At 38.7% G+C, this 15,066-nt stretch overlaps 1 protein-coding gene across 1 annotated transcript; it reads right to left on the reverse strand.

Annotated features, from left to right (window-relative positions):
- Nucleotides 1-3,279: 3,279 nt before the first annotated feature.
- LSM8 (LSM8 homolog, U6 small nuclear RNA associated) lies at nt 3,280-11,547 on the reverse strand. Its single transcript, XM_049894232.1, has 4 exons — nt 11,406-11,547; nt 10,235-10,275; nt 6,908-7,035; nt 3,280-4,347 (listed from the first exon to the last, which is right to left on the reverse strand). Exons 1-4 carry the CDS (start codon nt 11,434-11,436, stop codon nt 4,257-4,259), a joined length of 291 nt encoding a protein of 96 aa, XP_049750189.1. The 5' UTR covers nt 11,437-11,547; the 3' UTR covers nt 3,280-4,256.
- Nucleotides 11,548-15,066: the final 3,519 nt, after the last annotated feature.

Here is a 15,066-nt window from a genome sequence, read left to right on the forward strand (position 1 = left end):
GTATCTTATGCCCTGTCTAATCTTTGGCTGAAGGGTGAACCTGAGGAGTGACTTCATTACCGAGCTATAAGGGGCCATACTCTGGGGGTTTCTCCAGTCTCTCAGACCGTTAAGTCTGGTCTTTTTTTTTTTTCTTCTTTTTTTGTGAGTTAAGAGTTTTGTTCTACATTTTTCTCCAGCTCTGTCCAGGACCTTCTATTGTGATCCCTGTCAGAGCAGTCGGTGGTGGTAGCTGGGCAGTATCTTGTTGTGCTGGACTCAGTCTAGTAGAGGCCGTGGTAGTTGTGGTCCATTAGTCCTTTGGACTAATCTTTCCTTGTGTCTTTGGTTTTCTTCATTCTCCCTTTCTCCAGACAGAGTGAGACCGTTGGAGTATCTTAGATGGCCGCTCGCAAAGAAGGCCATTTAGTCAAAGTACTTTAACCTAAAAGTAATGTTATTTTAAAAATATTTTAAATAGTATTTTTTCAGTTAAAAGAAAAAATTAATGTCTCTTCTTTTGCAATTAATTTCCTTTTTCAAAAAACTTTAATGAAAATGACTGCCCGAGGAAGTTATTTCTTTGATTCATTAGCTGGGTTTAGATAGTGTCTGAGTCACAAAGCACAGAAGTAATTACAGGTTAAAATTTATTTGAGCCTCTTTATAAATAAGGAACTGATGATAGAATAAAAGGCTCATTAAAGAATATAAAAAACTTCACACTGCATATTAATCACATCACCACTCATAACTGTGGTTCCCTAACAGCACTCATGCAAAAAGAAATCTAATTTGAATTGTGAGCATAACAAGCCCACCATGTGTGCCCAGGGGGGGAAAATTGCATATACCATGTAGTATACTACAATTCACTTATTCCATAAACTGTCGCTAAAGTAAGGACTTCTGAGATAATTTATATTCCAGGAATGCTTTCTCTTACATCAACCTGGAAAACACATCTTTATAAGGGGGTTTAGGAGATAATCAAAAAGAAGAGGCATCATATTAGAAACTCATTCTGTGAGGTTGAGGGACTATGCTTTGTTTACAGGTTTACATGTTTATGTGTAATTTCCCTTGAAATGTCAAGTTAGTAGAGACAAGATCTATCTGACTTACTCCATTTGTACTGTTAGGATGCATTTTACTTAACAAATGAATGACCTGTTATTTGATTTTGAGGAATTATATACTAATTTATAATAAAATACAGCATTTGGTCCACCATCCCTGTTTGTTTTACCCACCTCTGCAACACTGTATCACTAACTATAAAATCTGAAGCTACAGAAATTAAATATTTATAACAACCAATAAATACTAGCTAACCTCCCTCTAATCTGCCTCAAGTCAGCCCTGGACCTTAACCAAGTTACTGCAGGCTGATGGTACTTGGTGACAAATGAAGAAAACTCTCAACCTTTCCCTATAGACTTAGTTGCTGGGAATGAGTGAAGATATTTTCCCTTGGAAAACCTGTTTTATTTGTGAACCAAAAAAATAATTTATCACGTCTAAATAAGGGTTTCAAATACCAAAAAATTGTTAATGAAATTCACCTCTAAATTCTCTTAAAGGATCCAGAACCCTTTCAGAATTTACATAATCGGCCATCATGTCTTCTTGTTGAACTGGTATATTTTAAGCCAGGGGTCAGCCTGATGACCAAAACTAGCCAGCCATGTTTTTGTAAACAATTATTGGAACACAGCCAAGTCTATTAATTTATTTTATTTTCTTTTTTTTTATGGGCTTGGAAACCCTGGTGGCGTAGTGGTTAAGTACTACAGCTGCTAACCAAAGGGTTGGCAGTTTGAATCCGCCAAGCGCTCCTTGGAAACTCTATGGGGCAATTCTACTCTGTCCTATAGGGTCGCTATGAGTCAGATTGACTCTACGGCACTGGGTTTGGTTTTTGGTTTTATGGTTGTTTAGGGAGCCCTGGGGGCACAGTGGTTAAGCACTCTGCTAACTGAGAGGTTGGCAGTTCGTACTCACCAGCACTCAACAGGAGAAAAATGTGGCATTCAGCTTCCATAAGGATTCTATGGAACCACTCGCTGCTGTCAAGTCGATTCTAACTCATTAACGACCCTATAGGACAGAGCAGAACTGCCCTATAGGGTTTTCAAGGCTATAAATCTTTAGGGAAGCAGACTGCCAAATCTTTCTTCCGTGAAGGTGCTGGTGGGTTCCAACTGCCAACCTTTCAGTTAGCAGCCAAGCACTTTAGCCACCACACCACCAGAGCTCCTTCTCCTTAAGGATTACAGCCTTGGAAGCCCTATAGGGCAGCTCTACTCTGTCCTATGGGGTAACTACAAGTCAGAATAGACTTGACAGTAATGGGTTTGGCTTATGGTTGTTTAGAGGAGCCCTGAATCACAATGGTTAAGTGCTCTGCTGCTAACTGAAAGGTCAGCGGTTTGAACCCACCAGCCACTCCGTGGGAGAAATGAGTCTGCTTTCATAAACATTATAGCCTTGGAAACCCTACAGGTCAATTCTACTATGCCCTGTACGACTGCTATGAGTCAGAACCAACTCGACGGTAACAGGTTATGGTTAAGGTCCCTGGGTGGTCCAAATGGTTTGCTCTTAGCTAACTGAAAGGTTGGTGGTTTGAATCTACCCACTGGTGCCATGGAAGAAAGGCCTAGCAATTTGCTTCCTTAAGGTTACAGCCAAGAAAACTCTGAAGCAAAGTCCTACTCTGAAACATATGGGGTTGCTGTAAGTAGGACGGAATCAATGGCAAGGGGTTTGGTTTGGTTTAGTTTGGTTTATGGCAGTTTATGTGGTATAACAGCTGAGTTGAGTAGTTTTGACAGAGATCATATGGCCCTCAAAGCCTAAAATATTTACTATCTGCTACTTTGCCCAAAAAGTGTGCCAATACTTTTATATACTTTCATTTAAAAAAAAACTACATTTTGTTTGAATTATAAGGATGTCAATTATTTTCTATTTTCTTCTCATTACAAAGATACATATTTTTGGCCTATCTATAAGTAGATAAGAATTTTTGTATACTAGCCTGGATATCTAACCCCTACTTATAATATTGCTTCCATGGATTTTTAAAAAAGTGTCACCAACTAACTACGCAAAGGAGTTTTAGAAAACAGCCTATTTTGGATTATAGATTATCTACTTAATTGAGTCACTCGCATAATCAGACAATGAATAGGCCTGACACTCACGCGAAATCAGCTTTACGTCTTTTGAAATCAAGTTTGTGGAACGAATGAGTCACAGAAAGTTGGTGGCAATAATAGCAAGTGCTGCCTCAGTATAAACTTAGGTTTATTTATTCACATTTATGAACAACAAAAAACTCCTTTAGGACTAGAAATTCCCCAGTTCTTACAAATTAAAAGCTAGAGTAGCACTTATAATTTTTTTTCAGATAATATACTCTTGATAAAATCCAATCTTAGTATGTTTGTATTACTTTCTCTCTAAAATAATTGGAGACATTCTACAAAATAACTGAACACTACCCTTCAAATCAGAATCGCGTCGACGGCAGTGGGTTTTGGGTTTTACCCTCCAAAAGTGTCAAGGTCATGAAAAACAAGGAAAGCCTGAGGAACCGTCACAGACTGGGAGAGACTGAGACAGAATACAATATGGGATTCTGAACAGGATCCTGAAACCAACCCTGCCTTTCCTAGTCATCATTAACATTCAAGTCCTCATTTTTGCCCCAATCCATTACAACTTCATTAGTATTTTTCCTTTTCTCAGCAAAACACATTTTTACTCATACCTCTGAGTACTAGGGGGCAACTCTAAAAAGCACCAGCAAACCACCACCAGAGCACTACAATAAATGGTGGTGGTTCAGATAACTGCAGGAGATATGATTTCCCTTCCTATGACTTTCTTAAAAATCAGGGAAAGGTACTGCCTCACTGATGTTACTTGTATGCTTGATTTATGTAACACGCCCTTCTCTTTTAAACAAGTTTTCCATAAATACTAAAATATCAGAAAGTACTGATTTCTTCTAAAACTTCCCCAAATAATCATTAGATTCTCACATTACTTAATAGAAAAATAATATCAGGCTACCAAACCTATGATTTAAGCCAAAAAAAAAATTTTTTTCAATAAAATGTAGAAATATTTTAATTTACATATCATATTACAATGAATCAATGAGTCAAAATCCACAATTACACGTTCATAAAAATTCTGTATATCTTCCTCAGAATAATCAGTTTCTGTACAAAGATTTACAGATGTCCAATGTACGTAGTTTTTCCTCAGTGTGCTACCGAGTTTAGAGGTTCTGCTCGAATATTCCCCAAATCAAGTGCAGAATCTGTCTCTTCATCAATTTCGCCAATGACGGCACTGTAATCATTTATGGAAGAAAAAAAAAAAAAAACAAGAGTTAAAAACAATCTCATTTCTGAAATAAGTTCACATGTTTCAAAAATTTTACTAATCAAATTGAAATAGTAATATTCTTCCAAAACATCCAATTAAACTGAGAGAACTACTTATGGTAGAAAACAAGTATTTTCCTGAGGCAGTAAATTATACACTTAATCACAAAACTCAATTTGAAGATAATGTTATTACAGGAACCAACTGCAAATAATCATTGGATCATGAGTCTTTAAAGAAAAAAGACACATATGGGATAGTGTACAAAAACCCAAAACTTCCAAACCTATGATTTGAATTCAACTCTGGGACTATACTGAAAAAAGGAAAAAATCACAAATTAACTACTAAAATAATAAGCAAATAAAAGTGTCTATTACTTGAGTAACTTCAATGAACTAAATTCATCAAGGGTAAGTGATTTATTATCTATTAGTTTCCTTTAAATAACTTCTCAGTTTCCACAATTTAAATCCAAGACCAAAAAGCACAATTCTTCATATACGAAGAAAATAGTAACAACAGGTACGCTCGTATCTAACAAATTATTTTTGATGTGAGTGGCTAGAGTTAGACCAGGAAATTTTTCGTGGCTTCATTGCCAACATAGTTATAACATCCATAAGAGTAATTTCATTAACACCATGCTAGGCAAAAACCCATGGCCCTCTAGCTGAATACAGTCAATGTTATCATCCAGAACACAGGACATCTATGAAACACTGTTCCATAAAAAATTGCTCGTTATTTGTTAAGCTTAAATTGTTTGATTTTAGTGAGAGTAACTCTCTAGGGAAATACACGTAATACAGAATGTTTCCAATTTTGCCTTAAACTATATAAAACCAACCAACCAAACCCAGTGCCATATAAAGCCTTCTTTAATAAGTGGTAAGTACCGAACTCTGGCAGAATATATTACCTTTTTTCTCAATGTAAAACAAGTTAAAAACCTTGGTTCCACTCTGAAAATTTCAGTATTGTTTAAAATTTTTTATGGTAGGCAGCAGAGTTGTAAAGCCTTAATAACTGGCTCTCCAGAGAAAAAGAGGGAGGCTGATTTGTGGCATTTACTGATTTCCACGGTGCAAATACCCTACTCCCACTGTGGTCAATTCCAAGCTACCAGTAAGACATCAACCAGCTTGCAAAATCCCTGAAAATGTTAACAATCAGCTCTTGTGAGTCAGTACAAGCTAGACCTAGGACACCAAGAGGTGTGGGGCAAATGGTAATCTGCTTTGCCTCCTTTTCACTTCTTACAGCTCACCTCATAACTTCACCCAGAAGTCATTTCTGTAGAATAGCTTATGAGCCTCCGATTTTGATTTAAAGTCAAATAATTTATACATCCTAAATCCAAACAAGTGATTTAAGATAAGCAATTTAACTGACTAAAGTATTCCTTCATTTTCTATATCCTACTTGTTCCCCAAAATAATCTGAGATTGCTAATGTGTCTTTTGCTGCCATCCAGCCAAATTTTGATTCTCTACAATACTCACTAGAAAATTTATTCAACATTCTTGTAGCCTCTATGGAAAACTTGGTGGCATAGTGGTTAAGAGCTACAGCTGCTAACCAAAAGGTCGGCTGTTCAAATCCACCAGGTGCTCCTCAGAAACTCTACGGGGCAGTTCTACTCCATCCTGTAGGTTCGCTACGAGTTAGAATCGACTCGACAACAATGGGTTTAGGTTTGCTTTATTCCAGCACTGCCTAATACAGTAGCTACTAGCCATTTATGACTACTAAAATTAGTTACAAATAAAATTTAAAATTCAGTTCCTTAGTCAAACCAGCCACTTTTCAAGTACTTAACAGTGACACATGGTAGTAGCTATGTACTGAGCAGTGCAGATATAGAACATTTCCACCATCATAGAAAGTTGTACTAGACAACACTGCCCTATACAGTTGCATATTTTGTTTGCTGCATGTATTTTGCTACCACTAAAATATATCTTCTCAAACTGGCTTAAGTATCAGTGTGCCAAAAGTTATTTGAGGCCACAGGATAAACATGGCACAAAACAACAAAAAAAATTTTTTAAAGACAAATAATGGATATGTACTTATGTTAAAGAGCATGAACTATTTAAGTTTGTTCAAACAAGATTGCAAAGACATTTTGTCAAATTCTATCCTTGGATTCCAAAAGTATATTTATGTTCCTCTGAAATTAGGGATACTTTAGAAGAACATTTTAAGAACTCTCTTTGAAGGAGCATTTGGTATAAGGCAGGACCATTCTGGACTGTATTCAGGCCTCTTAACAATTAGAAATACAGACAAATCTCAGTCAATAAAGAGAAGACTTTGGTTGGTTCTTGAAGAATAGTAACACGAAATGTATAGATTTGCCTTATTTTAAGCAAATATAAGAAAAATCATATTTACAATACAAATGAATATGAGTCTATAAACTATGCTTGAAAGACTTTATTTCCAAAAAATCTCTGCATATAGCAAGGCAGTACACTTAATAATTTTAACCTGCCTTAAAAGGGTATACTTTACTTACACATTGTCACCTCTTACGATGTATAATCCTAATACCACTTGTTCTACTCCCTGTGAAGAGCTGAATACTCGTTCATGACTTTCATCCAAAATCAAATTAATGGTTTGGTCAAAACCTTTCAGAGTTCCCTATGAAGAAAACAGCCAAAAGAAAAAAAAAAAAATCTGATTTATTTAAATGTACAAAATTCAACCATACAACCATTTTAGTTGTCAGGCAACCCAACAGAAGTATCCATTTTAAATATATACCCACTGTAAAATAACATATCTTTTTTATAGCCAACAGGGCATAAAACACACCTCTTGGTTGTTAAGAGAGGGGGAAAAAAACACCACCACACATATGACTGATAAGCAGAGCTACTGAGAGTTACTAAGGATACTACGTACCAGTGTGATCATCTCAAAGAAGTAGAGTAAATGCCCATGTAGTCCAGGAGCTAACTTTCTAAGGACACACACTACAACAAGTAAAATTTAAGGGCAAAGGATTTATAAATGAGGGTCTCACATATACCAGCTACAGCAGAGTAACAACATCACTGTATGCTCTGTACTAGGCCCTGGGCTAAACACATTGTGTTCACTATCTCAGCTAATCTCTACCCTTTGAGGTAGATATAATTATCCCCATTTCAGAGAAAGAAAACTGAGGCACAGAGAGGTTAAGTAATCTCTCAAGGTCTTATGGGGAGTACGTAGCAAAGCTACTAGGAAGATTGCTGAACCATTATACTGCTATAAACATGCAAATATAATTTCCCGTTTTTTAGAGATTCAAATCACTCCCATAAATATACACAAACTACAACTGATGGTAAATGAATACTTACTATATCCCAGAGTGTTCTATGTGCCTCACATGTATTTACCTTATAATTCTCCCAATAACCAAGTAAGGTAAATTCTAATATGACTATAATGATAAGCACCAGAACTTGATGGAAATAACAGGGAAAAGTTTTATGGAAAAAGGCTGATTGTGAACAGGGGAAGACAAGGGCCTTGGACAACAGAGTAATTCACATGCTATTCAAGTTTCACTATTCAACTGTTTCATGTTCTGAAAATCAAAATACATAAAATCAAAATGAAATAAAGAGAAAATGATAACCTAGAATATGGAAGAGAAACAAAATATGGAGTATTGAACTATACTAGAGAATGGAGCCCTGGTGGCACAGCAGTTCTTAACAGCTCGGCTGCTAACCAAAAGGTCGGCAGTTCACCCTTAAATCCACCAGCAGCTCCTTACAAATCCTAAGGGGTAGTTCTATACTGTCGCTGAGTCAGAATCCACTCGATGGCAACGGGTTTGCATTTTCTGGTTTAGTTGGCAAATAGGTGTTATCAAAAATATCACAAATACCCATACATAACTTCTTGGTTTGGTTTTACATTTAATTATTCCATCAAGTAAAACCATGTGTTAAATACAGGACTACTGAAATTTAGTACTCAAGATGCTCTTTATAGCTTTCCTTTTATAAAATGAAAATAATTTTCCAATTTATTGTCTACTCTGTTAACAAAATTAGAAACACTTAAACTTGAGGTTTTCATAAAATAAAAAATTAATTGCAAATATTTGTTAATTGCAATAGGTTTCCTGAAGGGCAATGATGAGATTAAAATACTTCAAATGGCCTTTATTTGACAAAATATACAATACAGCATGCCTAAGAAAACCAGGATTGTTCCCTTGGTAAAGAAAATATGCCAACTGTCCTTGACTTTGGAGTCAGACTAAACTTAAATCCCAGTTTGGTTCTACCACTTATTATCTATGTGACTCTGGGAAACTAACTTACCTTTTCTTAGCTTGGTTCCTAACCTAGCATAAAGCAGCAATAATTCTTCACAGGGTTGTACTGAAGATTAAATAACATAACCTATGTAAAGTGCCTGGAACATAATACACATTTAATAAGTGGTGAAGTCTAGCACTTTGACTAGTGATAGTCACTTAATGACCCACTGAGAAAAAATCATATGGATTAAACACAGAAACAAAAATGAGACCGCAGAACAAGAAAATAAGGGGTTAAATTATATGAAGTAAATTAGAAAAGGTTAGAAAATAGAGAAAAGGTTACACCAAACCCAAACCTGTTGCAGTCTAGTAGATTCCGACTCATACAGACCCTATAGGGCAGAGTAGAACTGCCCCATAAGATTTCCAAGGCTGTAATCTTTACGGTAGCAGACTGCCACATCCTTCTCCCATGGAGTGGCTGGTGGGTTTGAACCACCAACCTTTCAGTTAGCAGGCAAGCACTTAACCACTGTGCCACCAGGGCTCCTTGGAGAAAGGTTAGCAGACTTACAACCTTTTTGAAAGCAAACACAGTATCAATTATAAATGAAGATAAAATAATTAAGTAGCCAAGTATCATGGGATAAATTCCTCAAATCAAATTCCAAAAATCAACATCAGCCATAAGAAAGTTATAGCTTTGTTATACGAGTTAAATTAGCAACTGAGGAATGTTTTCCAGAATCAGATCAAGGAGAGAATCCAAGATTTTTCTAGAATGAAAAGAGGTTATTGTGACAAAAAGGAACCCTGGTGCCACAACAGTTAAGTGCTTGGCTGCTAACTGAAAGGTTGGCTGTCCTAACCCACCCAGCCGCTCTGTAGGAGAAAAGACCTGGTGGCCTGCTTTCATAAAGATTCCATGAAGATTAAACCCTATGGGCACTTCTGCTCTGTCACATGGGGTCACTATGAGTCAAAAATCAACTCCACAGCACCTAACAACAATATTGTGACAAAAGCATAAATAAGATGAAATAGTCAGTCATATATCGTCCTACAGAAAATAGGTTATATAACCTAGGAATAGTTATAGGCTACACAAACAAGCCTTAAATGTTCATTATGCTGTATATATGTAGTATCTAAGTCATAAAAAGAACAACTTCTAAGTATACACAAAATTTCAAAAAACTTTTGATTCACATGGCAGCTGTCCAAGCTCTGAACGGGAAGGAAATAAAATATCGAAGAACAAGACAAATATGTGACCATAAGATACATATAGACATCTGCATACTAGACTAGAAGCTCCCTGATGGGAAGAATCGATTCATCCTAGGTCCTAGTAGAAGCTAGTAGGTAATGCGCACTCGATGTTTATTAACGGAAAAAAAATACAGATGAGCAGCTATTTATCAAAGACATCAGGGCAAAGAGTTAGATCATAAGAAAAGTGCAATGCAGGTATACTCTGGTTCCTACACATTAGATGTCAGAGGTTCCACATAAAAATTATTTTACTACCAATAGTTTACAAGGCAGAGAATGAAAATGCTGCATACTTACCACAATCATTCTCCCATCGGATGTAATAACAGCAACAGTTCCTGATAACTGAATCAAGGAAAGCATTTCTTAGGAAATGCTAACCGAAAACTTAGAATCTGGTAAACGCACAGTTCCAATTACTAAGAAAAGGGCGACAGAATTAAAAATAACTATTCAACATGGCCATTAAATACACAACATTAAGGACTTAAAATCTGTAGCTTTTTTTCAATCCTGTCTTCGAGATAACTACACACACACACACACAAAAGTAACAGAAAAAGAAAATTCCTTTTTCTATGTGATAAGCATCTCAAAACAGCTGGGGTATTTGGTATTCGCTTTTACTGGGAAATTTCAATTTTGAACAAGACATTCCCCACTTTCTTAGCCCTATTTCTTCATTTGTAGAATAAAAATTGTATGGCTGCTAAATCAGTCAATTTCAAGCATGTTAAGACACTGTCTTCCAGGTTTCTGGAATACAAAGGATACTATAACCAATGTCATAAGACACCAATAGGCTTGCATCATTAAAAGCCTTCAGTATTTAACTTCTGTTCACAATTTGTGCATGAATACACGATGTGCTGTTTCTGTCCTGAGACATTAAAACAGTAACATTTGTATCTGGTTCTTTACGAGTTTCGGACCATGAGGACAATTCATTGAAAAAGCAAGCATTGTTTCCATCCTAGCAACAAGGAAGATGAGCCTTCAAGTGGTAAAGCAGCAGAAATTCAATTTATGGACCATCTTTAAACTTCTGCTATCTCAACAATGAGCATGCCTGTCAATAAAACAAGTGCACAGATTTACAAGACCCTCGTCGCCACTATGACAACCGCTCACCTTATTTGAAACTTGAACGTGTGGGCCCTGGGGGAATAATAAGGCTGAATCAATAGCGGAATTCTATAGAGGCAGAGAAAAGTTCAGGATAATTACACTGGATTTACTTTACTTTAGGCCGGAATTAAAACACACCTCGGACTCGAGGCAGGAGCGGCGGGCTCGAGCCCCAGCGCAAGACTGGCTGGTCGCGGGTCCTTATCCCCCTCACCGGCACCCGGGGCCCCGTAGTAGCCAGGCGTCCCAACCCACCAGGAATCCCGAACCCCGGCCTCTCAAGCCCCGACACCACTCCGGTGCGGACACGTGCCTCGCCGCGGCGGCCTCCGGAGGATACGGTTAATGTAGTTCTCCAAAGCGGACGTCATGATGTCTGGCCCAGGAACTCCGGGCTACACGGCAGCTCCAGCAACAGCAGAAGCCAAAAATGCCCGCCACCAACTGGCCGCGGCTCGCGCCCACTGACGGCAGCAAATATCGCGAGAGTTGCTGGCGCCGTATTTGCCGTGGGTCAGAAATTGACAGAAACTGGGCCGCATATCAGAGAGCAGGAGCTGTGACGAACTGGTGCGCGTGCGCAGTGTGTTTCCGTGGTTCTTCCGGGCGGCGATCCCGGAAGCCACGGGAGACAAAAGCAAACAGGAGGCGGAAAAAAGGCAGGTGCCTGTAGGCGGGGTAAGAGGGAGTCAGGAGTGAAAGGTAGTGTGGTAGAAGTTACTAGGAAAAACTATTAGAAAAGACAGGAAAGGCGGGAGAGAACGAAATACGATGTTTTGAGTGTAAATGAAGAAGATAGGTAAGTGCTGTTGTCTTAAGAAATAGGGGTACGGGGAATTGGGATCCCTAGCTGATTTCTGCAGCACGGACTTAAAATGAAATATAAAAAAAGATAAATGGACCAAGAAAAAGTTGCACACGTTGGAGCCATAATGTTGTACATCTCTGGAGAAGACGATAAGAAAAAGCATGTTCACATATTCTCCATGTGCCTCTAAGAACTCCATTGGAGGCATCGTGATTCACTTTAACAAACTGAATCCAAACAAGTGAACGTGTGTGAGCAACTCCTAGGAAATAAATGTTTAAGCTTCTAGCAAGCCAGGAGGTCTCCCTGTCCTCAGGATAAAATGACTAAATAAAAGGCAAGTCCGCACCACCAATGAAGACTAGTCAAGAAAAGAGGTATATTATAAATGTGCACCAAATTGGGTTCTAGTCCTGGCTCTGCTACTGAATTGTGTGTCCTTATACAAGTCACTTCAGCTCTTCTGGACCTGTTTCCTCATCATTATGAGGTATCATTATTAAATAGTTTTTCAAAAATATACCATGCGCCACCTTTTAAAATGAATAATGCATGGAGCTTTTCATCCCTTGAAATGTGCTTATGTTTTGAAAATGTTTATTAACACTACATAAAGACTAACTGCCGTGGAGTCAGTTCCAACTCGTAGCTGCCCTGTAGGACAGAGTAGAACTGTGTCATAGGGCTTCCAATGCTGTAAATCCTACGGAAGCCGACTGCCACATCTACAGACTGCCACATCATCATCCGAGGCTGGTGAGTTCCTTCCACATTTGCACACTGCCACATCTTTCTTCCACAGAGCAGTAATTCTGCAGCCAAGCGCTTAACCACTGCGCAACCAGGGGCTCCTTAACACTATATAGTAACACTATAAAGTAATGATGTTAGATCCTTCCACAGCTTTCATTTTGAATATTTCAGGATGATAATGGGAAACATAATTCTTTCCATTTTATTATACTGTGGTGCTCTCAGAAGGGCTTGAAATTAGAAAAGGATCAATACACAAAACACCAGTGGGAGCTCTTTCCCCTTTTCACAAAATATCTTTTTGATTTCAGTTAGGCTTGTGATTTCTTAACTGAAGAAGTATAAATGTGAAATAACTCTTGCGAAATGAGCAATTTTCCTCTGAAAAGTCAAGCATCTGTTTTCATTAGAGCATACCCACAAACTTACCTACAAATCACTCCCCAATGGTTAATATTTTATAAACTGAAACTTACTCTGACCTGTTTGAAACCACATACAGTCAGGAATTACGTAGTGAATATTCCTGTATTTTCTAGGGGGGAAAAATGTATCATCCATAAATAAAAAATGAAGATATTGTGTGATTTGCAAATGTTAGGCATCAAATTAAAAGAAAAATGAAGAACTACTAGTTATTGAAGTATGATTAAGGAGTTTTTAAAAAATAAACTATATCCCACCTTTTTAAAATGAATAATGCATGGAACTTCTCATCCCCTGGAGTGTTGCTTATGTTTTGACATTTATTAACACCATATAGTAATTTATAGAATTAATTTAATCATAAACACATTACATTTTAAGTCTATGATCTTGTGCAGTTTTCACTAAATTAATATGCCAGATAAATAACAGATGTGCCATGTTTATGGAGCATCAGGAAATTTATCTGAAAATTTTTTACACGTGTCTTGTAACTGCTACATTTTCTGTAGCTCCCTATGATCATACATGTGGAGAGAAAGCCTATGGGTAAAGAAATGCCCATTTATTGAGACTTTACAAATGAGTTATATGTAGATGCAAACAGTACATAAATATTTTATCTAAATTAGCCTTATGCATCACTCTTGACTTGCAGCCAACATGGCACCATAGGTAGAAGCACCAGGCCACCCCTCCCCACAACAAAGACCCAAAAAACTAAGTAAAACAGAGACAGACATCATTGCTGGAACCTGAAGTGTCAAATGAAGACATAAAGAACTCAGCCAAACACCGAATGGAATAAGAAACTGAGGAGAGATACCTGGAAGGTTCCCTATCAGCTAACACAGCACAGATCCGCCATCTTGGACTCCTGTCAGGGATTGCCGGACAGGCAGTACGGCAGTGCAGCTTCACAGAGCTCCTAGCAGCAGACAGAAAACCCGATAACCAGCGATACACTCTTTCCCACCCCCACATCCTCTCCCCACTGCCCTACCTCCAAGCTTCCTGGCTGGCTGCGGTGGCTTGGCTGGCTGGGGAGTGCCGCATCCGGGCCACTTGGGTTCACCCCACCTTTATCAGAGATCCGTGGGCAGGGAGTATGAGAAAGCATCTTCACGAAGTTCCCAGCAGGAGACAGAGTACCCGGTAACAAACAACATACGCTTTCCTAACGCCCACCCTTCCCCCGCTCCCCCCGCCCCCTTACTCCCAGGCGCAGTTTTTTGGCAGGAGGCAACTGCTTTGGCCCTGGGCCGCATGGATTCCCCCCGCCCACAGTGGCCAGCCCCCTGAGCTCTTGTTCCTTCTTTCCATTTCTTTTGGTGTCTTCCATGCCTCCCACCACCTACCCCTGGTTTCTCTCAAGCACCTGGCTGTGTGTGCCATCTTTGCTTTTCTTGAAAGGCTGTGAAGCCCTGCTCAACTGGGGAACCACTCCCTTGGCCCATAACACTGTGCTGTTGGGATCCCTGGGGCTGCATTTTTTTTTTCTTGTTTTGTTTTTCCGTGTTCTGTTTTGTTTTTATTTTCTTTTTCCTTTCACAGCTTGGGAGCCCCATCTAGCCAAGCTGCACTGCAGAGATTAGGAGCCACTCTCTCAGTCTACACAGCCGCAGAGGTGGAATCCCTGGGGGCATTTCTTTTCTTTTTTTGTCTCTTTTTCCATTTCTGTCTGTCTTCATTTCTCAGTTCCCGTCTGTCTATACTTACATTCTTTTCCTGTCTCCTGAATACCTGCTGCTGTGTGATATTTATACCCTCTCTAGCCAGGCTATACTGTGCAGCCTGGGAGCCACTTCCCCGGTCTTCACTCCCCCCACCAGTGGGACCCCTGGGTTTTTTGTTTTGCTTTTTCCCTTTTTGTTTCATTTTTTATTTTCTCCATCTCTCGGTTTCTGATCTCTCTACTCCAAAGGTAAGCTCCCTCAGCGCTCTTTTTTTTCCTTTGTTTGTTTTTGGCTCCTGTTTGTCTTCTCTCTCTTCTTTCCCATACCCATATTAGCTC

Source organism: Elephas maximus, chromosome 8 (genome assembly GCF_024166365.1).
Source record: "Elephas maximus indicus isolate mEleMax1 chromosome 8, mEleMax1 primary haplotype, whole genome shotgun sequence".
In the NCBI taxonomy this organism is placed as follows: domain Eukaryota; kingdom Metazoa; phylum Chordata; class Mammalia; order Proboscidea; family Elephantidae; genus Elephas; species Elephas maximus.

Excerpts from the sequence above, each read along its gene's own strand:
- LSM8 (XM_049894232.1), bottom strand. The coding sequence starts at position 11,436 with ATGACGTCCGCTTTGGAGAACTACATTAACC. Across the intron at positions 10,276-11,405 it reads TTTGGAGAACTACATTAACC|GAACTGTTGCTGTTATTACA; the intron begins GTATCCTCCGGA and ends TTCAGTTATCAG. Across the intron at positions 4,348-6,907 it reads ATCGTAAGAGGTGACAATGT|TGCCGTCATTGGCGAAATTG; the intron begins GTAAGTAAAGTA and ends AAATGATTACAG.